Genomic DNA, 24,313 nt, shown 5'->3' with positions numbered 1-24,313 from the left:
TGAACTTTTCTGATTTCTTATAACTCGTCTGGCATGGCTTCAAGATATTTTTGAAAAAAATTCATAAGAAAAATCAATTTAAAAAATATTTTCTTGTGTGTGTGATTTAGCCATGTACTTTTACGAGAACATCCTAATGCTTTATAAAGTATTCACTTAGACTGGTCAAGATAGGGCTTTCACTTACTTTCATATACTTCAAGACTTGTCAGATATTCATTTCTTATAGACACTTGCTTGAGTTTTCTTGAGATGAGGTTTGAGTTAAATTCTTTTTAATTTGCATTATCGAATAGTCTAGCCCATCAAACACTAGTACTTTGGTTTGAATATTTCACAGCTTTGGTTTGAATATTTCACAGCTCCAATGGTGGTCATTTGTGCGTTGATGGAGACGACATGTTTATAACGGTCACAGCACACGTCAAAATTAGTCAAAGAGGGACGTTTGAATCTTTCTGGGGATCCAATACTTCCATCTCATAAGGGGATTGGTCTCTCGTTGGTATTTTCGGATATTAACGTCGTCTTCTAGAGTTTGATTTTGATGATGTAGTTCATCCATGACAACACGCATCTTCGCCATGGCATTGACATCATTACTTCCCCTTGTGTCTTCCAACGCAGGAAAATGTGCTCTCCTGCTAACCATGACTGAGAATGTTTGCATAGAAAATCGATTGACAGTGAATATGATGATTATAAAAAAAGTGTGAGTCATATTGGTTTCGTCAGAGTCTCATATTAGATGCCACTGTTGTTCTTGTCAAAAAAAAAATACAAAAACCTTAATAAATGAGGATGGTTAGGCCAATTTGAAAAAGGTAGCTAATATGTATGGGAAATAGGACTTTTTAAAAAAAATATATAATATGAATGACTTAATTAATGTATTCCTATATGGGGGAAATTTTAATAACCAACTTGCTAGGGGTTATTACTTTTTATAAACTAATTTGCAGCGTGTCCTTGCCAAAGGTCCCAAAATTAATGTGATTGATTATGTAAGAGGGATGGATAAGTTTATGTTGTTACCGAAAGAGATGAAAATTTACGCGTCATATGTGTATCTTCATAAAATCGTTTTATATCTATAAAATAAAGCAAACGACAAATTATGTGAGGTAGGACAAATTGGTATCTTTATATTTTATTCATTTTATATACTAGTTTTGTATTATTGAACTACTGTACATGACTATTATATGCGAGTTTTTAGTTTAGTTAACTTCATCTATTGGCATTTTTCTTCCCTTACAATCATGGAACTTCACAGCAGTTTTTCTAACTTCACCTTAACGGCATCCTTTCTCTTCCTCTTCGTACTATTCAAAATAGTTAAAAGATGGACTACTTCTAAAAATTCTAACGCCAATTTACCACCAGGACCATGGAGACTGCCTTTCATAGGGAACATACATCAGATTATTAGCAGCCCATTGCCTCATCATTCTTTCAAAATTTTGGCACAAAAGTATGGACCTTTGATGTACCTAAGACTTGGTGAGGTACCATACATAATAGCTAGTTCATCAGAAATGGCCAAGGAGATTCTGAAAACACATGACCTCAGTTTATGTGATAGGCCAAACCTTATGTTGTCCACAATATTTAGTTACAATAATACTGATATTATATTTTCTGTATATGGAGAACACTGGAGGCAACTACGAAAGATATGCGTTATAGAGCTATTGAGTGTAAAGCGTGTCCAGTCATTTAGGTCCATAAGAGAAGAAGAGGTGGATGATCTTGTTAAATCAATAGCTGCTAGTGAAGGATCAATTGTTAATCTTTCTCGTAAGATTTCTGATATGGCATACGGGATAGTGGCAAGGGCAGCTTTTGGGAAGAGGAGTAAAAACGAACAAGCATTCAAATCAGCAATTGTTGAAATAGCAAGTTTGTTGGGGGGATTTTGTATTGCTGATTTATATCCATCTATTAAAATGCTTCAAAGGATGAGCATGGCAAAGAAAAAAATTGAAAAACTTCACATAGAGATTGATAAGGTAATGCAAGATATCATCGACGATCACAGAAGCACTCAGAGGTGTTAGAGATTTGGTATGATAATCCTGGATATCCTCAAGAATCGTGTTCGTTCACTTTCCGAACAAAGTATTTCGACCCTATACTTGTCTGGGTTCACGAAATCTTTGCGGGGATAATTCTTGAAGAATCAATCTGTTTCTGACAATGGAGAACAGATCGGAATGTAGAGGAAGTGTATGATTTCGTATGTCAAATCGAGACCGAAAGACTCCTTATATAGGAGACCAATAATAGCAACGAACAGACACACCTGTTCGGTAAAAAACAGTTATGTTGGTTGGAAACGAAGCATCTGTTCGGTAAAACGGTTAAGTCCGTTGGGAAAGGGTGCAAGATATAGTTGGAACAGACCCCAGCCAGGGGCGCTGCCCCTTGGACCCCGCCAGGGGCTCCGCCCCTTGGACCCCGACGGGGCGCTGCCCCGCACCCCGCCAGGGGCGCTGCCCCTTGGACCCCGCCAGGGGCTCCGCCCCTTGGAACCCCGTTTCTATTATTCATATTCAATTGTACGTTTGGCTCTACGAGCGTGCACTCCGCACTACCCTAACTCGTTTCAAGCTTAACGCATAATTGCATCGGCCTTCAGTAAATCACATTACTACCAAAATTGCATTGATGATACTAAAATCACCAACAAACTCCCCCCATTTTAGTATAATCCTTGATTTACTTACATGTATAACGATCAAACAAATGCATAGAAGAAAATGTCTTGCGATTGAATTTTCATCTTAGTACAAATACACATTTCAAATATTCGGAAATCGGGGTGTCATAATGATTGAACCCGTCAATCCATTTGAATACCTAAAGATATAGTACACATATGTTTCTTACAATACTCTACTATTCATACTTGACACTTTACAAGCCATGTGTCCTTATCCATTAATAAGCATATAGGAAGCCAAGTCCAAGCTTCTTGAAGCGGCAAAACTTCATGCTTACATAGGTGATCCTTTTAATCTTGCACCTGCATTAGCAATTTTTCAAAAGAACCATTAAGAAGATATACTTCAACCTAGCCATCACTTGCAGGTCTGAGCACATACCTTGGGAAGATAAACACAATTGCTCCAATCTTTAACTATGATCTTTCCACATTGAATTCTGCTTCTAACGTTGTATTAGAAGGGAATTGGGTATACCATAGTTAATAAATTTAAATGGACTTTAATCCCATCCCAATTACCGACTTTTTCACTAAGTCTCTAGCTAACCCCTTCGTCAAGTGGTCAGCTAAGTTTTGTTGCGACCGAACAAACTCAATAGATATCACCCCATTCATGATTAATTCCCTAATCATACTATGTCTAATACCCAAATGTCTAGACTTTCCATTGTATATTTGACTATATGCTTTAGCCAGTGTGGCACTGCTATCACAACGGATAGAAATTGGTGATATCGGTTTAGGCCATATCAGAATCTTATATACCAAGTTCCTTAGCCATTCTGCTTCTTTACCAGCAGCAGCTAATGCTACAAACTCATATTCCTTTGTGGAACTAGTTATACATGTTTGCTTCTTGGAAGCCCATGAGATGGCACCTCCCCCAAGCAAGAACACCCATCCACTTGTAGAGGATGAATCTTCAACATTATTTATCCAACTAGCATCCGAATAACCCTCTAACACCGAAGGAAATCCCATATATGACAATCCATAATTCATAGTACCCTTCAAGTACTTGAATACACTAGTTATCGCATGCCAATGATGTCTACTAGAATTACTAATAAATCTGCTCAACTTTCCAACCGCATACGCAATATCCGGTCTAGTTCTAATCATAGCATACATCAAAGAACCTATAGCTCTTGAGTATTCGAGTTGATCCAGAGGTTTACCTGTATTTGGCATAAGCTTTTCTCCTGGATCCATGGGAGTACTTACTGGAGAACAATTTTCATAATTTGAACTTCATGAGTATTTTCTCAATGTAATGAGATTGCGTAATTACAATCCCCTTATTCTCCCGTTTAATCTTAATACCAAGAATAACGTCCGCTTCTCCCATATCTTTCATGGAGAACTTTGATGACAAGAAATTCTTTGTTTTATCAACTTGATTTTGGTCGGTGCCAAAGATCAACATGTCATCAAAAATTGGCAACGCTTCTATATTCGACTTCACTAGTAAAACGAGAGAAAGCAAGCTGACTTTTGGAAGACCCATAGATAAGGTTGCCACTGAGAAAAATATAATACTCGAATATGGAGCACTTGGTGTCAAGACATCCACCCCAATCAGCATCAGTGTAGGAGATAAGCTTTGTAATGAGGGATGATGATAAATGTAATCCAAAGTGTATGATACCTTGAACATAACACAAAATGAACTTGAGAGCAAACATGTATTGCGTGCTAGGTGCATGCATGTGAAGACAAACTTGCTGAACCGCATAAGATATTTCCGGTCTAGTGAACGTGAAGTACTGTATGGCCCCTGTAAGACTTTGATATAAAGAGGGATCCTTATAGGGTGTGTCATAGGAGGTGCTGTGTTTTTGCTTGGTATTGACAAGGGTGGCTAACAGTTTGCAAGATGTCATGCCATCATGTTCCATGAACTTTGAAGCGTAGGTTCTCTGACTTAGAAAGATGCCACTAGGGTGAGAAGAGACAACAATACCCATAAAGTACCTTGGGGCGACAGGTCCTTCATCACAAACATAAATTCAAATATTACATAATTGATTTGCAAAGAGCGCGGGTAGAGGTAATAAGGATGGTGTCATCCACATAAAGAAGAATGTACGCCATATTAGAATTGTTACGATATATCAAGAAAGATTGGTTGATCTGATGTGTTATTTCGGAAACCTATGGTGGCTACATAGTCAGCAAAGCATTGACACCATACTCTAGATGCTTGTTGTTGAGTTTATTATAATGTATGTAGATGGCTTGTTTCACTAACCCTTCATTGAACATAATGCATTCATTTAAAGTGATTTAGAAAATAATAATTTGAAAATTAAGTTATATTTGAAAATCAACTTAGATCAATCATTATTTTTCGAATTTAATTCATCTATCGCTCTTTAACACGTAGAACTTGGTTCCATGCCCCAAATTCTTCAAAGCAACAATTTTTTTAATTAATATTGTTGTAACTCGGTGAAATGACTTTTATTTTTAAGCAAACAATGTTGCGGTAAGCATGAGTCGCCACCGACTTTTATTTTGTCCAACATCTTGGAAGGGTAAAAAGAACAAAAAAGACCATTTCTTAAGAAAACGGGTTCGGGGGGTAGATTATGAAAAGGAAAGGTGTAAGCACCATTTTTATCCGTAGTTGTCTACGGGCGCTTAATTTACTTAGCTCAATGTTTGTTTTGTTTGATTTAAGTTGAAAAGGGACTTAAGGACTTTAGCGTAAATGCGTAACCTTAGTCTTTGAAAGAGTATTGAAAAGATGTTTTTTAATCGAGCTAAGCATATTAAGAGCACTGCCCTAAATTGATCTTTTTCTATGCTTTTTATTCTTTTAAGAAAGGGATAAGGCTATACTTACCATTTAGGGTAGGTAGTCCTATTGATTGGACGTGTTCGGGACAATCGAAGGGTCATCGGATGGTCATAGAAGGCAACATGTAAAGACATCTTAGCATTCGAAGGGACGATCATTGTTTTATCGCAGGCAACTCAAAGGGACTATATATGATGACATTAATCGGAGGCAACCTCGCTTAGACGTTCCTACGTTCGAGGGACTTGACCATTATTCAAAGGCAACAGAAGAGGGGAAACCCTAGAGGTGAGTGTGTGCAGCAATCACGTGTGTTAGATTCGAGTATTTAATCTTGAGTTAGTGATCTAACGATTGATTATTAGTCTTGCCATACACACCTAATTAAACATACATCTAACGGTCGAAATATAAGCAGGAAATTAAAGTGCGGAAATTTAAAATGCAGAAATAAAACCTAATTACTATTACATAAAAGCTTGTGCGACCTATACACCTTCTGGAATTGTAAAATAAAGGCAATAAGAATACAAGCGATATTCATAGAGCTTGAGGTGAGAAGAGAGAATCGTAGAAAAAATTAGAGTTTGATGTCTTGTTGAGTGAAAGATTAATTTTAAATAAAACTATTTCTAAATTAACCTAAATTAATTATATAGAATGTCTAATTAATTAAATCCTAAAAATTAGTTATGTACAAGTTAATTAGTAATTAAATCTTAAGTCTAAACTTAATCTAATTAAATTTTTTTAGTTAAAACCCTAACTCTAATTATTAAATAAAATAAACCAAGGCTAATTAAACTAAATTCTAACTATTTTTAAGTATATACTCCCTCCGTCCCAAATTATAAGAGAAAATCACTTTTTAGATTCATTGAATAATTAATGTATCTGGTCTATGTATAGTCCAGATACATTAATTATTCAATGAATCTAAAAAGTGATTTAATAAAAAAACCTGCCCAGGAATCGATCTCTGGTTTCCTTGGTTGTCCCTTTACTCTCTTGGCTAACTAAGCTGCAAACAATTTGTTGTCATTGAATCTGGACCATACAATAATATGGTGATCACACGTTTCATTTTGGATTTCAAACGAAGTCAACAGTGGGGCCTCTGGTTCTATGGGTGAACGAATGAGAAATAGAGAGAGTGTGGCATCTTTGACTGGCCAATCGTAGCGTCACACGCCTGGTCAAAATTTCAGAGCCACTGTTCATCATCCTCGTCCTCATCTCCTGCGGGTTTAGTTAAAGATTCAGCTGCGGGTTTTCCTGCGGAAAAACCTTTGAATAATTCTGCATTTTTGAAACCTGCACCATCAACGTTAAACAAACAAACTACAAGCCCAGATCACCTAATTAAGACATCCTGAATCTAATGGTAGTATTATTTTAGGCTAAAACAACCTCCAACATGCAATATGAACAAGAATAAGAAACACGCCCTAGCCATGGTGTTTCGTGTTTCCGGCGTCATGGCTTTGTGATGAGTATTCGAGCCTTCTCTAAATGCTACTAGGGACTCAAAAAAACCATTAGCTGGAATCAATTTATGGGCTAAGTCTACCTCATTATCGTCACTTATTATCTTGATTGTTATGATGGTAAGTCATTGTCACAATCACCATGTTAGGGACGATGATGAGACCGACTTAGCCAATAAATTGATGTTATTCAAAATAAACTATAAGAGATGGAATCGATGCTATGAAGGACTTAGTCCATTGAATCATATTCTATATGTTAAAGATCAAGATATGAGATTTAACATGCATGCAATTTAAAAAATAGTGATTTTTTAAAGTTGTTTTTCAAGAAAAGTTTAATTTTTCAGATTATTTTTTTCTTCATCAATTTGAATGGTTGTATTTGTTAAGTGAGATGTATGAAAAAACAAACAATCTACATATTATAATAAATCCATGGTACTTTCCACAATATTTATCTATCATAACAGTAGTGAAATGTTAACTGTATTTCAAATAAATCACTACTGTTGGGTTTCAAGCTCATTACCTTAATATATATCTGAAGTTGTTGAAATTCGTAGTGTGTACAATATATTAGTTTACTCCTCAATTCTTAAGAAAAATCGACGAAATATTGTTATGAAAATAAATACACAACGTCCCCAAGATAGATATATTAATTTTACGATATATGGGGTGAAATAGTTGCTATAAAACATATATTTTTTTTCTAATAGTGAGAAATAAATAGATTTTCTACAGTGATTTTTTTTCGCTTTCACGCTGTTATTTTAATAATAACCATTTGATCTTAATCACGATTTTAAAATATAAAGATAATGTTTTATTTATGATTAAAAAAATGTAACTTTAAATTTTGTTCAGAAATTCATATATATGCTTGCGTGATTTCAATGATTACGTAACTGCAGCAAATCGCTGTTCGAAAATGAGAGTGAAGGCATACAATTAATATACTCCTTCCGTCATTTGGAATAATTTAATGTTCCAAAATGAATGATCCATTTCAATTTTCAATAAAAAATTTTCAATTCTACCCTCTAATTAATTAAACTTTCACAATTTTCAATACATGATTAGGGTTACTATAGTAAAAGTATTATTCTCTCTTACTTTTCTACACTTTTTTTAATATGTGGAAAATGGTGGACTGGGTCACTCATTGTGGGACGGAGGGAGTAATTAGTCTATTATTAAGACAGTGACAATCCATTTGGTGATCTTTCTTTTCAAGTAGGGTCTTTATCAACAATGGAATCGTCCGTACCTGAAAAAAAACGAGTAAGGATCCACTCCATTTCTTATCCTCCATTTCTTTTTCATTACTATAGTTTTGTGTGCATAAAATTAAATAAATAATAAATATGTGTCACATTTCTTAGAAATACGTATAATATACACAAAAAACTATGGCAATGGAAAAGAAATGGAGTGGATCCTTACTCGAAAAAAAGTACTAACGGGACACTTTCTAAGACACCATAATTATGTCCGTCTAGCATTTCAATTTCAACTAGTACAATTTTGTTTTGGTCGATAGGAGTAGGACCATATAGCACCGGTTTCCATTATTAAAGAGTAATTGATAGGAAACATACATCAAATGATTATTGATTAGGAGTAGGATTAAAAGCTTAAATGATTATTATTGATTATTATTATTGTTATATTGAAAGAAAATGAGTGATTAAATGGCTTTCTTTTTTAAAATATTTTTATGAGACATAGGAATATTATTTATTGCATTCTGATTTATAGTTGGTATCTTCATTCTCTAGTATTGTATATAAACCTTCATCTAGGCATTCTTCTCCCGTTCCTCTATCGTCATGGAGCTTCACAACAACTTTTATAACTTCACCTTATTGGTTTCCTTTCTCTCCCTCTTTGTACTATTCAAAATAGTTACAAGATGGAATACTTCTAAAAACTCTAACGCCAATTTACCACCAGGACCATGGACACTGCCCTTCATAGGGAACATACATCAAATTATCAGCAGCTCACAGCCTCACCACTGCTTCAAAAATTTGGCAGATAAATATGGACCTTTGATGCACCTCAAACTTGGTGAAGTACCTTACATAATAGTTAGTTCACCAGAAATGGCCAAAGAGATTATGAAAACACATGATCTCAACTTTTGTGATAGGCCAAACCTTATGTTGTCAACAATATTTAGTTACAATGCTACTGATATTATATTCTCTATATATGGAGAGCACTGGAGGCAACTACGAAAAATATGTGTTATAGAGCTATTGAGTGTAAAGCGTGTCCAGTCATTTAGGTCCATAAGAGAAGAAGAGGTGGATGATCTTGTTAAATCAATAGCTACAAGTGAAGGATCAATTGTTAATCTTTCTCATAAGATTTCCGACATGACACATGGGATATTGACGAGGGCAGCTTTTGGTAAAAGGAATAAACACGAACAAGTATTCAAATCAGCACTTGATGAATTAGTAAGTTTGATGGGGGGATTTTGTGTGGCTGATTTGTATCCATCTGTTAAATTGCTTCAAAGGATGAGTACGGCGAAGAAAAAATTCGAAAAAGTTCATAGAGAGATTGACATGATAATGCAAGATATCGTCGACGATCACAAAAACATTCACAGGAGAGTAAGCAAAGATGAAGATATAGTTGATGCTCTTCTCAAGATTCAACAGGAAAATGAGCACACACAACATCGCGTGACTGACGTAAATATGAAATCAATCATCCTGGTAAGTTTTTCGATTGAAGGTTCATTACACAATTTAGTGACTAAATTATAAATTTGCATATGTTACTATTAATCCATTTGCAGGACATGTTCGCTGCTGGTACTGAAACATCCTCAGATGTTACGGAGTGGTGTATGTCTGAGATAGTAAAGAATCCAAAGGTAATGGAAGAAGCACAAGCTGAAGTAAGAAGAGTGTTTGATAAAAAAGGGTATGTAGATGAGACAGAGTTGCATCAACTGATATACTTAAAGTCTGTCATCAAAGAAACATTAAGGCTGCATCCTGTTATACCAATGTTACTTCCAAGGGAAAGTAGGGAGAGATGCAAAATAAATGGGTATGATATCCCAGCCAAGACAAGGGTGATGATCAATGCTTGGGCTATTGGAAGAGATCCAAGGTATTGGGTTGAAGCTGAGAGTTTTAAACCCGAGAGGTTTCTTGATAGTAATCATGATTTCATAAGTACAAACTTTGAATACATACCATTTGGTGCTGGAAGGAGGATATGTCCAGGACTTGCATTTGGCTTGCCCAGTGTTGAGCTATCTCTTGCTCAATTACTTTACAACTTTAATTGGAAACTTCCCAATGGTATGAAGAACGAAGAACTAGATATGACCGAGGCAATTGGGATTACTGCAAGAAGAAAACATGACCTATGCTTGATTCCTATTATTCGTCGTCTTTGATATGTATTGCTTAAGCAAACAGTTCAATAAGTATTTTATTTTCCACAAGGGAATTTGATGTTTGTAATAAAGTTTGTAAACTATTGAAGTATGGTTCCAAAATGTTGTATGAGACATTAATCCGAAAAAAATGTTTTCCGGGATTATCTGTTGCCCCTAAGAATTCAGATTAGACACAACGGTGACACTAACACATAGCAATGGTTGAATATGGTTATGCATGTCATTGTTGTTTAGACAGTTGACACCAACATGTTGTTAGCTTTAGGGTATTGATTTAGAATAAGGAATATGAGGAAGTCTCCAATGCTAAAGACTTGCCAAAGTAGGGGTGTGCATGGATCAATAACCAAACCAAATTGAACCATATATATGGTTTGGTTTGGATCTTAAAACTATTTTACTAAAACCGGTTTATTTTTTAAAAACCGGTTTACATATGGTTTGGTTTGGTTTTAAACCGGTTTTTCACAAAAACCAGTTTTAACCAAAAAACCGGTTTTAAACCGGTTCTCTTAAAACCAGTTTTATTTTATTTTTTAAAAAAACCAGTTTTTAAACCAGTTTTATAAAAAACCAGTTTTTAAACCAGTTTTATAAAAAACCAGTTTTAAAACCAGTTTTTAAAAATAACCAATTTAAAAACCAGTTTTTAAAAATAACCAATTTAAAAACCAGTTTTAAAACCAGTTTTTAAAAATAACCAATTTTCAAATAGCATTAAAACTAAACATAAAAAAAACCATTAAAAGAGCAAATACTTGTGACTTATAAGAGCATATTATGTTTAACATGTAAAGAGACATAAGTTCTACAAAATTAAGATTAAAACTAGTAGTATTGTAATCCTAATATGGTCCACAAAAGATCTAGTAGTTACATGAAGTTTAATTAAACCGCACACTAAATATCATATAGCAACAAAAAAAAAAGACACTCCAAAATGGACATGTTAAGTCTTAGTCTCAAGAAGCTCTGAGCACTTTCTTATTTCACGCTAATGCCAAATTCTTCCTCAACTTCCATCACAATCTCAACCTGCACAAAATTTAAACCGAGTGGATTAAATTCTTCCTCAAATACTATAAATTCACACATAATCATACAAGACAATCCACCCTATTCATATTAAGGAACTCCAATCCAACACAATTCAATTACAAAACAAAAATGATATATGGTTTTAATAAATGCAAACTCCAAATTTGTCATGTGTAGTTAATCTACCATAGTTCCTTAGCATTTGTGTAAATTTCTTGGTCATCATCATAGGAATCAACATTGTTAGTTGAAGAGATAATAAAATGAGTTCTGACTGCAAATTGGTTATGTGAAATGACTATGACTGAATCAAGACAAACCATGCATGATATATTCATCACGTGAGGAAATCATAATAAGATTTAAAATCAAACACATGCTATGGCAACCTATTACTAATACTAACATTCAAAAACCAAAAGTATACATATAAATCTTTGTTGGACACTAAGAAAGAGTAGTTAAATATTTAGTAGAAAAGCTTTACCGAGTGCAGTACAACAATTAAACCGAGAAGTCCTCTTCAAGTGCAACAGAGGTTGAGGATGTTGAACAGCTAGCACCATCTTCCGTACGAAGTAATTCTACAAAACATATAAATACATTTCATTATGCCTCAAGTATAATAAATAATAATACATTAGCGAGTATACTTAGTTATCATACCTTGCTCATATCTCTCAAGAAGATCAAAATCTTCATTTGTAATCAAGGATGAAGATGTTCCTTTGAGCCAATCCTGAGTGCATATCAGTGCTTCGACTGTTTTAGGTGTTAATGAGCTACGATATGGATCAAGCACCCTTTCTCCTGTACTGAATGCAGATTCAGACGCCACTGTGCTTATTGGTATAGCTAGCACATCCCTTGCAATGTTTGCAAGGATGGGATAGCGGCCAGAGTTTACTCTCCACCACTCTAGAACATTTATCTCCATGTTATGCTCTAACTTCTCTCCAAGATAAGCAATTAATTCATTATCTGCATTGTCACACCCTTCTGAAAGATAGAACTCAGCAGTTCCATAAGGATGACTAACACTACCAAAAACTTGCGGCTCATTTGAATTACCTTGGGGACACATAAATCCAACACAATATTCCTCATAAATAGATGTCAAGCAAGACTCTAAGGTTCCTTTCAAGGCATCAGCATCAACCTTATTATAATATCGTCGTACCATCCAATCAACCAATCTAACCTTGCGTCTAGGGTCGAAAACTAGAGCAATCAACAACAACATGTTAAGCTTATCATGAGATCCCCAATACTTATCATACTTCTTCTTCATCTTTTGAGCTGCTGAACGTAGATGTTCATCTTCAGACGCACACATAGCCACAATGCTCTTTCCAATACCCAGGACCTCAAACATATAAATATTGCTTGTCAAATAAGATGACCCTGATATTTTTACAGTAGCATCATAAAACAATTTCAAGAATGGAATGATTAAGTTGATATGCTTCCAATCGTCTTTCGTCGGAACACCTTTTCCCTTTTTTGTCAATTCATTCACATACCTAACACAACATAAAATGAGAATAAGTAAGATTAGTCTCTTCATAACTAGGATTACATCATTAAAACAACAAGGATTACATCCAATCTGGTCTCAAAACAAATTACAGAAAGAACTAAACAACAAATTTCTTTTCCACTACAAAGCAAACAAATGCTGAGAAAACTAAGAAATAAAAAGTGAGGAACTAAAGCTCAACTTTGAGGAAGATAAATCAAACACCAGAACAATCAAAGGTTTTGTAAAAGACATCCTTGACTCTGTACGTAAACTGAGAGATGTATCACTGATCTCAAATGCAACAACCAAAATCAGCAAATACATACTCTGACAGTTCATGACAAAATGTTAGAAGATTGAACTGTTTACAGTCTTAACATCATAAAATCAAATTCAAAACGCAGCTTGCAAAACGGCAGTGACCAAAGTTTAGATGAAGATTGGACTCTCCACATTCTGACTTCAACAACCATTTAGTTCGCTAAATTCAATGACTAGATCAATTTGTTAGCTCAAACAAACAATATGAAACAAACATAACATAAAAGTAATGATAATGCATTCACTAGCAGACCCATCATTATCAAAATAAGACCTATTTGGATGTGCTTATTTTAGCTTATCTACAGTCCTAAGTTTTGTGAGATTGTTTGAGAGACCAAGCATTTTTCTTCACTTTGGATAGTCATGACATTCGATAGAAACTAAGAAAACAGTCACTGCCTATTCAGTCCTTCTATTAAGTAATGCTAAGCCATAACTTTTAATGATTGCTCCTCATTAAATAAGGAAAATGCAAAACACCAAATTGCTCCTCATCAAATAATCAGCAGAATAGACAACATGTTCAGTTCTTACATACATGATACAGTATACAATATACACCAACAACCATAAATTATAATTTCTGATCTGACACAGAGATAATTTAGGGGATAGTTTCTAGCAGTATGTGTTTTGTGCCCATAGTAATATTCACTAATAAAAAATTAATTCACGTACCTTTTATTTCGGTAACCTAATTCTTCAAAAGTTCTTTCATGATTTGATGCGGATACTAACATCAAGTAAGTTGAATTCCAACGAGTCTCAACATCTAGAGAAACTAAACCTTTATAGTCCATGCTCTCCTCATCAATACATGCCTTGAATTTAGCAAGTCTCGCGGGAGAAGATCTAGCATACCAAACAGCATGACGAACTCTATAAACAGAAGCATCAATGTCTTTCAAACCTTCTTTCACAATTAAGTTCAATATGTGTGCGCAACACCTCATATGAAAATTGTTTCCGCTCATAACTAAACTATTCTTGGACAAAAGCCTTCTCTTGAGACGTTCAACCCCAACATCATTAGATGAAGCATTATCAACCGTCAAACTAAGCACGCGGTTTAAACCCCAACTATTCAAACACATCTCCATTGTTTCACAAATAGCATCTCCTGTATGACTTGTGACTTGACAAAAAGTTAAGATTTTCTTCTGTAAGTGCCAATTATTGTCAATGAAATGGGCCGTCACACACATATAGCTCAACTTTTGACAAGAAGTCCACATATCAGTGGTGAGACAAACTCTTCGGCAATTCATAGAGAGAAAATTTTTCAAAATCATTCTTTCGGTGTCCCACAGTTTCAAGACATCACGTGCCAATGTTGTGCGCGAACAAATCTGAAATCTTGGTGAAGCGAGACTCATAAATTCATGAAAAGACTCGTGTTCAACCTTCCGAAAAGGAATCTCCATGTTAATGAACATCTTAACCATTGCTCTTCGAATAGCTTCTTGGTCAAACTTGACAATTATAGGAGAGCCAACTTGTTCTTCATCACTTGTTATACAAGATGATGTCTTTTGCTTCTTGTAAGCGAGACATCTCGATAAATGAGCATGCATTGAACTAGTTCCATTATTATACTTAATCTTTGTGTCACAGTATTTGCACGAAGCTTTTTGTTCTTCTTCTGACGATACAATGAAATGATTCCAAGCCTTGTTTAATTTCCTCTTTGCTAGTAATTCACCTTGTTTAATTGACGAGCAAGTTTCCCGAATAGGTTTGCTTGTGTCTTTTTGTTGGCTTTGCTTGTGTGATATTATCTAAAATGAGTTTAGATAGAGATGATTGTATGTGAAATTAAACCGAGGTCTGAATTTTACTCAAGGGTTTATGATATGAAATTTGATTAGAAATCTTGTTTGGTTTGATAAAACTGTGTCACTTTGCACCTAGCATACATTCAAACTGCGGTAAACAATTTGGCATTTTCACTTTTGTTTGTACTTATTTGAATTTGTGAATCGGAACCAAACCTCTCACACCATACATAGAGAAGAAATGAAGATGGAGATTTTGCTCTAATACTTGCTGTGTATGAGATTTTGGCAAATGGAAATTCTTGCTAAGTATCTTCAACTTGACTGCAATATTGGTGCATATATTCAACTCATTCATGAGTAATTGTAGCGGATTTGCTTGGTATTTAACTAGATAGCCACTTGTGCTTGGTATGATATAGTCCAAACATGTGTTTGTTAGTGGTGGGTAGCTTATAAGCCATTTTTGTAAGAATTGAGTTATACCCAATTCAAATTCTAAGAACTTACTTGAATATAGATGACAAAAATGCGAATTTTGAGAAACCACTACCTCATGTGATACTTCTTAAATTCTAATGAAATGGTTTTTGGATCCAATTTAATTGGCATTCATCATGTCCTAACCAATTTCACTAGATCTGTCTATTTTGATTCTGATCATTTTAAAGGACTGTACTTTGAAGTGATCAGAATTCCAAGATTTAGATATGTTATCTGTCTAGGGCCCCTACTTAAATGTTTTTCGTCTTTATAAATATCTCAAATTTAATTTTTAGTCAGTATTTAAAAATTAATATATTTTATTCTTTATAAAGTTTTTAAAATCTTTATTTATCAAATTTTAACATTTTTTAAATGATAAAAATTAAATATGAATTTTTTAAATCTAAAAAGATTATGATAAAAGTAATTAAAATTTCGACTTTAAAATTAAATTTTGAGATTTTTTTTTTTCAAAGAATTTTTTAAAACGTTATAAACATGTATACAATTATACTTATGGTTGGACTACCATACAAACTATGCTTCAAATGCCATTTGTTCAAAACATTTACAATATTGTTATGTGCACCTTCATATTCATTATTTTTATTCCAAATATCAAACATCATCGCTTATACATTAACATGCCATAACTCTAATTAAATATAAAACATCATAGGTGAAAAAAAAATTAAGAATAATACTATTATTCTTATATATCTAATTGAGGATATTACTATTCGTTTGTAAACTTTGGACAAAACAATATTATTATGTTACACTATTATTTAATTTTATTTTTCATTTAAATTGTTGACTTTTTTATGGGAATAAACTTCTTTCAGGAATGTAATGGAATGCTTGCCATTTTTCATTCATCTGAATAGTATAAATATACATCAATTAGTAACGTTAGGTGAATCGTCTAATTATTATACATTACGACAATTATGACTCAATATTCTATATTGTCTAGCTATGATATATTATGCCAAATTATGACTTAATAATATATTTTATCACACCCCACACTGGAAGTGGGAGGTTTACATACACTTAAATTGATTCAAAAATCATCAAAGAGAATACAAGGAAGCCTTTTGGTGAAGATGTCTGCAATCTAATGTCTACAGGAAATATGAAGAACGCATGCCTGACTACGAGCTACCTTTTCTCGAACAAAATTAATGTCCATCTTAATATGCTTGGTACGCTGATGCTGTACAGGATTACCAGATAGATAGATGGCACTGACATTGTCACAATACACTAAGGTGACATGAGCAATGGAAAAATAGAGCTCCAATAAAAGATTGCAAATCCAACACGATTCAGAGACAACATTGGCAACACTTCTATATTTGACTTCATTACTAAAACGAGAGTGAGCAGACTGACTTTTGGAAGACCAATAGATAAGGTTGTCATTGAGAAAAATACAATACTCGAATATGGAGCACTTGGTATCAAGACATCCACCCCAATCAGTATCAATGTAGGAGATAAGCTTTGTAATGCGGATGATGATAAATGTAATCCAAAGTGTATGATACCTTGAACATAACGCAAATATGCACTTGAGAGCAAACATGTGTTGCGTGCTAGGTGCATGCATGTGAAGACAGACTTGCTGAACCACATAAGATATCTCCGGTCTAGTGAACATGAGGTACTGTATGGCCCCTACAAGACTTCGATATAAAGAGGGATCCTTATAGGGTTTGCCATAGGAGGTGCTGAGTTTTTTCTTGGTATCGACAAGGGTGGCTAACGGTTTGCAAGATGTCATGCCACCCCGTTCCATGAGCTTTGAAGCATAGGTTCTTTGACTTAGAAAGATGCTACCAAGGTGACAAGAGACAACAATATCCACAAAGTACATAATTGATTTGCAAAGAACACGAGTATAGGTAATAAGGATGATGTCGTTCACATAAAGAAGAATGTACGCCATGTTAGAATTTTTACGATATATCAAGAAAGATTGGTCTGATGTGTTATTTCGGAAACCAATGGTGGCTACATAGTCAGCAAAACATTGGCACCATGCTCTATGCACTTGTTGTTGAGTTTATTATAATGTATGTAGATGACATGTTTCACTAACCTTTCATAGAACATGCATTCATTTAAAGTGATATAGAAAATAATAATTTGAAAATTAATTTATATTTGAAAATCAACTTAGATCAATAATTATTTTTCGAATTTAATTAATCTATCGCTCTTTAACACGCAGAACATGGTTCCATGCCCCAAATTTTTCAAAGCAGCAAATCTTTTTTTAGTTAATATTGAAAACATCAAATTATTGAGAAATTCCGAATCATCTTCATCGCTGTCATCATAATAATCATCACCATCGATTAAAATAATGATGATAACAATGATGATGATTCTGAATCAGTCAACATATTAATGCTTTGCAAAATAAAATAGGAGATAATGAAAAATTGCTTTATTGAATAAAATTATATGTATTAAATAGCAAGAGAGATGAATTACAATATACATACAATTTGAAAAATGGTTCATTTAAGTTATTTTTCAAGAATTATTTAATTTTTCAAATTATTATCTTCTACATCAATTTTAATTGTTGTATATGTTTAGTGAGGTGTAGGGAAAAACAAGCCATCTGCATGTTTTATAATAAACTTATATTCAAAATAAGTTGTTGCTGCTAGATTTCGAACCCATGACCTAAACATATTTCACAACAGTTGTGTAGTATAACCACTGTGATAGGTAGCGCGCTAGCTATAACATATCATCACAGTCACGCGACCGTGGTAAAAAACATCAAATATACAATCACCCCTTATCTCACAACGGTTGAGTAAGCGTTGTGGTACCCCTTTTCTCGGACTTAGGATATTTGGAATTGTCTAAAAGGCAAACTTCATGTAGACTCTTAATTAGAAATCTATCATGAGAAAATATGAAATTATCTCTACAAAAGTAGAGGTAGTCTTATATATTAGTCGTGCCACTAAAAGGATAGTATTGATCTCTGAGCCAAAAAAAAAACGAGACGGTTAAAAAGTAGCTTCGCTTTAACTTGATGTGGGTTCGGTAATCCAATCCATTCTCAGCAGAACTAAACTTTGTTTAGTAATCTTGTTGAAACGTAAACTTGCGGCCATTCACTACCAAGTCCCAACTCCCAAACTTAATGTGACTCTGCAGGAGTAATAGATAAGTTTATGTTGTTATCGAAAGAGATTAATTTATGTGTCATGTATATCTTCATGAAATCTCTTTATATTCATAAAAATTAAAAAGGCACATGGCCAATTGAAGGTGGCAATGAAAAGAATATAGTATTCTCATGGTTAGTGCAAGAGACAAATGGGAATCTTTATATGTTAATATTGTATATTCATTCTATATTAGTTTTGTATTATTGTACAACTTTACAGGACTGCATTGTCTTGAAAATGTAACGACTATTTAATGTGACCCTTTTGTTTAGATTCCTTCATCTAAGCATTCTTCTTCCCTTGCTCTACAATCATGAAGCTTCAGAATAATTTTTTGAACTTTACCTTAATTGCATCCTTTCTCTTCCTCTTGCTACTATTCAAAATAGTTAAGAGATGGAGTACTTCTAAAAATTCTAACGCCAACTTACCACCAGGACCATGGAGACTTCCCTTCATAGGGAACATACATCAAATTATTAGCAGCCCATTGCCTCATCATTCCTTCAAAAATTTGGCACAAAAGTATGGACCTTTGATGTACCTAAAACTTGGTGAGGTACCATACATAATAGTTAGTTCATCAGAAATGGCCAAAGAGATTATGAAAACACAAGACCTCAACTTTTGTAATAGGCCAAACCTTATGCTGTCCACAATATATAGTTACAATAATACTGATATTTTGTTCTCTATATATGGAGAGCACTGGAGGCAACTACGGAAGATATGCGTTATAGAGCTATTGAGTGTAAAGCGTGTCCAGTCATTTAGGTCCATAAGAGAAGAAGAGGTGTCAGATCTTGCTAAATCAATCTCGGCAAAAGAAGGATTGGTTGTTAATCTCACTCATCAGATATTTTCAATGACATGTGGGATAGTTGCCCGGGCAGCATTAGGGAAAAGGAGCAAACACCAACAAGTAGTCGTTTCATTAATTAATGAAATGATAAATATGCTAGGAGGAATTTATATTGCTGATTTGTATCCTTCTATTAAAATTCTTCAAAGGATGAGTAGGGCGAAGTCCAAAATTGAAAAACTTCATAGCGAGATTGATATGATATTGCAAGACATCATCAACGATCACCGAAGCATTCACAAGGAAGCAGGCAGAGATGAAAATCTAATTGAAGCTCTTATCAAGATTCAACAGAAAAATGATCAATCACAACTTCCATTGACTGACGACAATATGAAAGCAATCATCCAGGTTAGTCTATAACAAAATCACCACAATTCACCTATATGGAAGAAAATTTATGTTTGTTTAGGTTATCATTCTTCCTGTTGATTCATTTGCAGGATATGTTTGCTGCTGGTACTGAAACATCATCAGGGGTATTGTTATGGGGGATGTCTGAGTTAGTAAAGAATCCAAAGGTAATGGAAGAAGCGCAATCCGAGGTAAGAAGAGTGTTTGATAAGAAAGGGGGTGTAGATGAATCAGAGTTGCACCAGTTGACGTACTTAAAGTGTGTAATAAAAGAAACACTAAGGTTGCATCCTATTGCACCATTGTTAGTTCCAGAGAAAATGGGGAGAAATGCCAAATAAATGGCTATGATATACCAGCTAAGACAAGGGTCATGGTCAATGTTTGGGCTATTGGAAGAGATCCAAAGTATTGGGTTGAAGCTGAGAGTTTTAAACCGGAGAGGTTTATTAATAGCCCAATTGATTTTAGAGGCACTGACTTTGAGTTCATACCATTTGGTGCTGGAAGGAGGATGTGTTCAGGAATTGGATTTGCCTTACCCAACATTGAGCTACCGTTTGCTAAATTGCTTTACCACTTTGATTGGAAGCTTCCCAATGAAAAGGAAAATGAAGAACTTGATATGAGTGAGACATTTGGATTAACTGTTGGAAGAAAACATGATTTGTGCTTAATTCCTATTATTCGTCGTCTTTAATTTTTTCTTTATTACTTAGTAAAAGCATTTGGAAAATGATTGTAATAAAGAGAGAAAATACAATGTATCTCTCCAATGTTATGTATTGGTAATTAAACTTTAGAAGCTCGTTTATGTGTGGTTTGGTTATATTGTACAATGTTATATTATATTTCAGCGGTAAACAATTTCATTGTAGTTGTACAAACTTAGTAATTAGAACCGAACTCGAACATGTGTATTTTTTTAATTTTATGAAATTGAAATAATTTAAATGATATTCTTAGATATGATTTATTGGTATAAAATTAAATTGTATCTTAGAAAAGTAAATTTGTTTTGTATAAATAATATAAGATTATTAAATTTTAAATTTTATTATTCTAGAATTAAAAAAATGATATTTGAAATAATATGCTTTTGTATTTGTTGGAATTTGAACTTATGACCGCAAATAGAAATTTAATACATGAGCTTGTCTTTTCAGAAGTGATGAATTTTGGAAACTATACTCTCTTAACTAAGTATATTTAGTTGGAGTGATTCTTGTGTTAGAAATTTTAGTTTAAAATGAGTTTTTAATTCATATCTTTCAAAATACTTCTTATAACAAGACTAAAATTCTATAGTGAGTTGAATGTCGGAGTATGCTATTGATATATAAAAAAATTATATATGTATTATATTGCATTTTTTTCACTTAAAATTATTTAAAAAAACATAAATAAATTAAAATATGTAGGTCGGAAACAAATTGTTGTGATTCTCAACCAAAAAATGAAACACAACTGTCCATTTATAAAAAAAAATTAGTAAGGAATACTTTCAGAAAAATGTAATAAACACATAATAACACCAATACATACTATCACTGCTTAGTATCAAAATAACTAAGATCTCACATATACAGTAAAATAAAACAAAAGAAAAAAACATATACAAAAGAAGATTTAGGGTAAAAATTGTTTAAAAAAACTTGCAGATTTTATATAGTATTTGAGTTTTTGCAAAGTGATTTTAATATCAAATGTTAAAACTAACCATTGAAAGAGTAGTATAACATTTTGTTTTTAATAAAAAAAAAGTCTAAAATTATTTTAGATACATTAGATGAAAAAAATATAAAATTTCTTTTATTTTAATTTTATTAACTAAAAATAATTGCAAGGAAAATAAAAATATTATTTTATAAATTTTTATGAGAATATGTAAGTTTTTTTAATAAGATTAATATATTGAAAAAGAAAAACAAAAAAGAGAAGGACTATACTAAAATCCTCTAAAAAAGAAGAGAATCTAAAAAGACATTTCAAGGTTATTTCTCACAAAATCTTGTTTAATGACCATAGAAATCTCATCAAAGAAGATTAAGAAAGTAGTTGTGAGGCCTATAATTAAAAAATTATTGCAAGAAAAATATAAACATTATTTTAAAAGTTTTATTAAAATATGTTAGTAGATAATAGGTTAGTATTTTTTTTTTTTTTTTGCATTTTTAAGCATTTGAACTTGTGACCTCGAGTAAATAAATTTTAGAACATTCCACATAGGATTACGAGTGATGTGGCAAAAATAAACTTTTTAAGTCAAGTTCAAATGGCATAAGAGGATTCTGGAAGCGTAGGCTTTTTAAGTCGGTTTGGGTTTAACTGATCTAACAAACATTTCTTAAGTCAGGTCCTGAACCAACTTAAGAAGCACAAACTTCTTATGTTGGCGAATCTTAAGTCAGGTTCAAAATCGTCTTAACAGTTTGTTTTTAACTGATTTAACGAGCGTTTCTTCTACTAGTGATAACTTATTTGTCTGTGTTTTTCTTTTGTGAGCTAATTGCATGAGGAAAAAATGATTCAAGCATGGGAGAATTTGATAAGCTTGTTTTTATCGTTTATAACCATTTATAACCATTTTAATTTATTCCATATTGTCTATTTTTTGTTTCGCTTTGTTTTTATTTTACCTCCATTTTCTTGTTTTCATTTTGTTTCACATGTTTGTAGAGAATTGAAGGTTTTAAGCCTCGTGTAGATTTATACTTTAGAATTTGTCATGAGAAAAAAAATATGAAATTGCTCTAGTCTTTTAGGACTTATTGTATATATCTCTATAAAAGTTAAAGTAACCTTAAATATCAATCTAATCTATACACTAAAAGGATAGTATTGATATTTAAGCCAAAAAGACAAGACGGTTATACCAATGCTACAAATATGTCTCTAGTACAATAAAAGTAAAACTCTTTTAAAAAGTAGCTTCGCTTACACGATTCTTAAAGAATGAACCACGCTACGGAAGTAGGTGAATCACGGGTTTATAGCAAGATTATATCATATGCTCTAAAATGAGATATGATCATTTTATCTATTTTATTTTGCAAGAACATGAATTTTCATAATAAAATGAAAAATGAGAGTTTTACATAAACAGAGTCATAGGCGGAAATCACTTGAGTTTATTTTTATAGTTATTTAAATCAATAAAAAAACAATTTAAATCCCAATTCTAATCGTTTTAACTAATGCTATTCTTATACCACTTCTATACACCTACACCGTATTTCATTGTTCACAAATACGGTGAATAGTGAAATATTATAAAAATATATATTTTTAAATAAAAATATAATTTTTTTATTATTTTATTATTTTTATTGAGGAATAGAAAAACAAAATTATGTCATTAACCAAGTTCATAACATTATTAAAAAACATTTTAAATTTCATTAGCCAACTTCATACTTACTAAAAATCTAGATGGTCTATTAGCCAACTTCATAACTTCATTAACCAAGCATTTACATTTTATTAACTAACTTTGTTTTACTACTAAATTATTTTTAATACCTGAGTGTCTATTAACCAACTTCATCACTTAATTAACTAATTTTTTATTTCATTAACCAACTTTATTTTACAATTAAATAAATTGTTCACAGAATACTGTTCGACGACACTGTTCACGCACTGTTCATAAAATATAAATTTTTACTTTTTTAAAACAACTATTCACCGTATTTAATACAATAAACAGTATTTGATGTAAGTATTTTGATGTAAATGTTGGTGTATGAATAGCACACCTATTTAACTAATAATGAAATACTGGAATTTGATAATCCAACATGTAGTGAACGGAACAGATATTTTTTTAATACTCTAATAGAAGCATACACTTGCGGCGCCGTCTAAGGTGCGCAAGGTGGATAGGTCTCTCACCGTGAGAGACCATTTTTTCTTTTTCTTTTTTGTTTTAAATCAATTACAGCCATTGGATATTAGATACACCATTATCATGATAGATCTCTTCACACCCAATAAACCACTCACACCTAATATTCATTTATTCACACCTAATATTCATTTCTCCACATTTCTTTCCTAGTTCACGTTTTCTCAGTCTCATCTTCCCCAATTTCTCAAGATTTCCTTTTCAGCTTGCCTCATCTTCTCCAGTTCTTCATTCCTTTCGTTTCATCCTCAATTCCTCATTTTACATTTTAGTTTTTTACTTCTTATTTAGGGTTTTTAGCTTCTGATTTCTTCCCTTCTCATTCAGGGTTTTTTCATCTCGAAGCTTGATTCGAAGATGGATGGTGGTGATGTTGATGGGCATAAAAAAC

General features: G+C 33.1%; 2 protein-coding genes and 1 pseudogene across 2 annotated transcripts; all 3 read left to right on the top strand.

The window, feature by feature from the left end:
* The first annotated feature begins 1,231 nt into the window (after positions 1 to 1,231).
* On the top strand, positions 1,232 to 3,190 carry LOC131615742 (cytochrome P450 71D10-like). The gene has a single exon (XM_058886897.1). The coding sequence runs from the start codon at positions 1,263 to 1,265 to the stop codon at positions 2,058 to 2,060; it is 798 nt and encodes a 265-aa protein (XP_058742880.1). The 5' UTR covers positions 1,232 to 1,262; the 3' UTR covers positions 2,061 to 3,190.
* A 5,619-nt stretch (positions 3,191 to 8,809) lies between these two features.
* LOC131615741 (cytochrome P450 71D10-like) lies at positions 8,810 to 10,728 on the top strand. The gene is made up of 2 exons (XM_058886896.1): positions 8,810 to 9,753; positions 9,837 to 10,728. Exons 1-2 carry the CDS (start codon positions 8,854 to 8,856, stop codon positions 10,446 to 10,448), a joined length of 1,512 nt encoding a protein of 503 aa, XP_058742879.1. The 5' UTR covers positions 8,810 to 8,853; the 3' UTR covers positions 10,449 to 10,728.
* Positions 10,729 to 19,038: 8,310 nt separating this feature from the next.
* Positions 19,039 to 20,891, top strand: LOC131617788 (cytochrome P450 71D10-like; annotated as a pseudogene).
* Positions 20,892 to 24,313: the final 3,422 nt, after the last annotated feature.

This window comes from Vicia villosa, linkage group LG7 (assembly GCF_029867415.1).
Source record: "Vicia villosa cultivar HV-30 ecotype Madison, WI linkage group LG7, Vvil1.0, whole genome shotgun sequence".
NCBI lineage: Eukaryota > Viridiplantae > Streptophyta > Magnoliopsida > Fabales > Fabaceae > Vicia > Vicia villosa.
This window is presented reverse-complemented; position numbering and strand designations above follow the sequence as displayed.

Coding starts and splice junctions, on each gene's coding strand:
- LOC131615742 (XM_058886897.1), top strand. CDS start 1,263: ATGGAACTTCACAGCAGTTTTTCTAACTTCACCTTAACGGCATCCTTT.
- LOC131615741 (XM_058886896.1), top strand. CDS start 8,854: ATGGAGCTTCACAACAACTTTTATAACTTCACCTTATTGGTTTCCTTT. Junction 9,754..9,836: donor ATATGAAATCAATCATCCTG/GTAAGTTTTTCG, acceptor ATCCATTTGCAG/GACATGTTCGCTGCTGGTAC.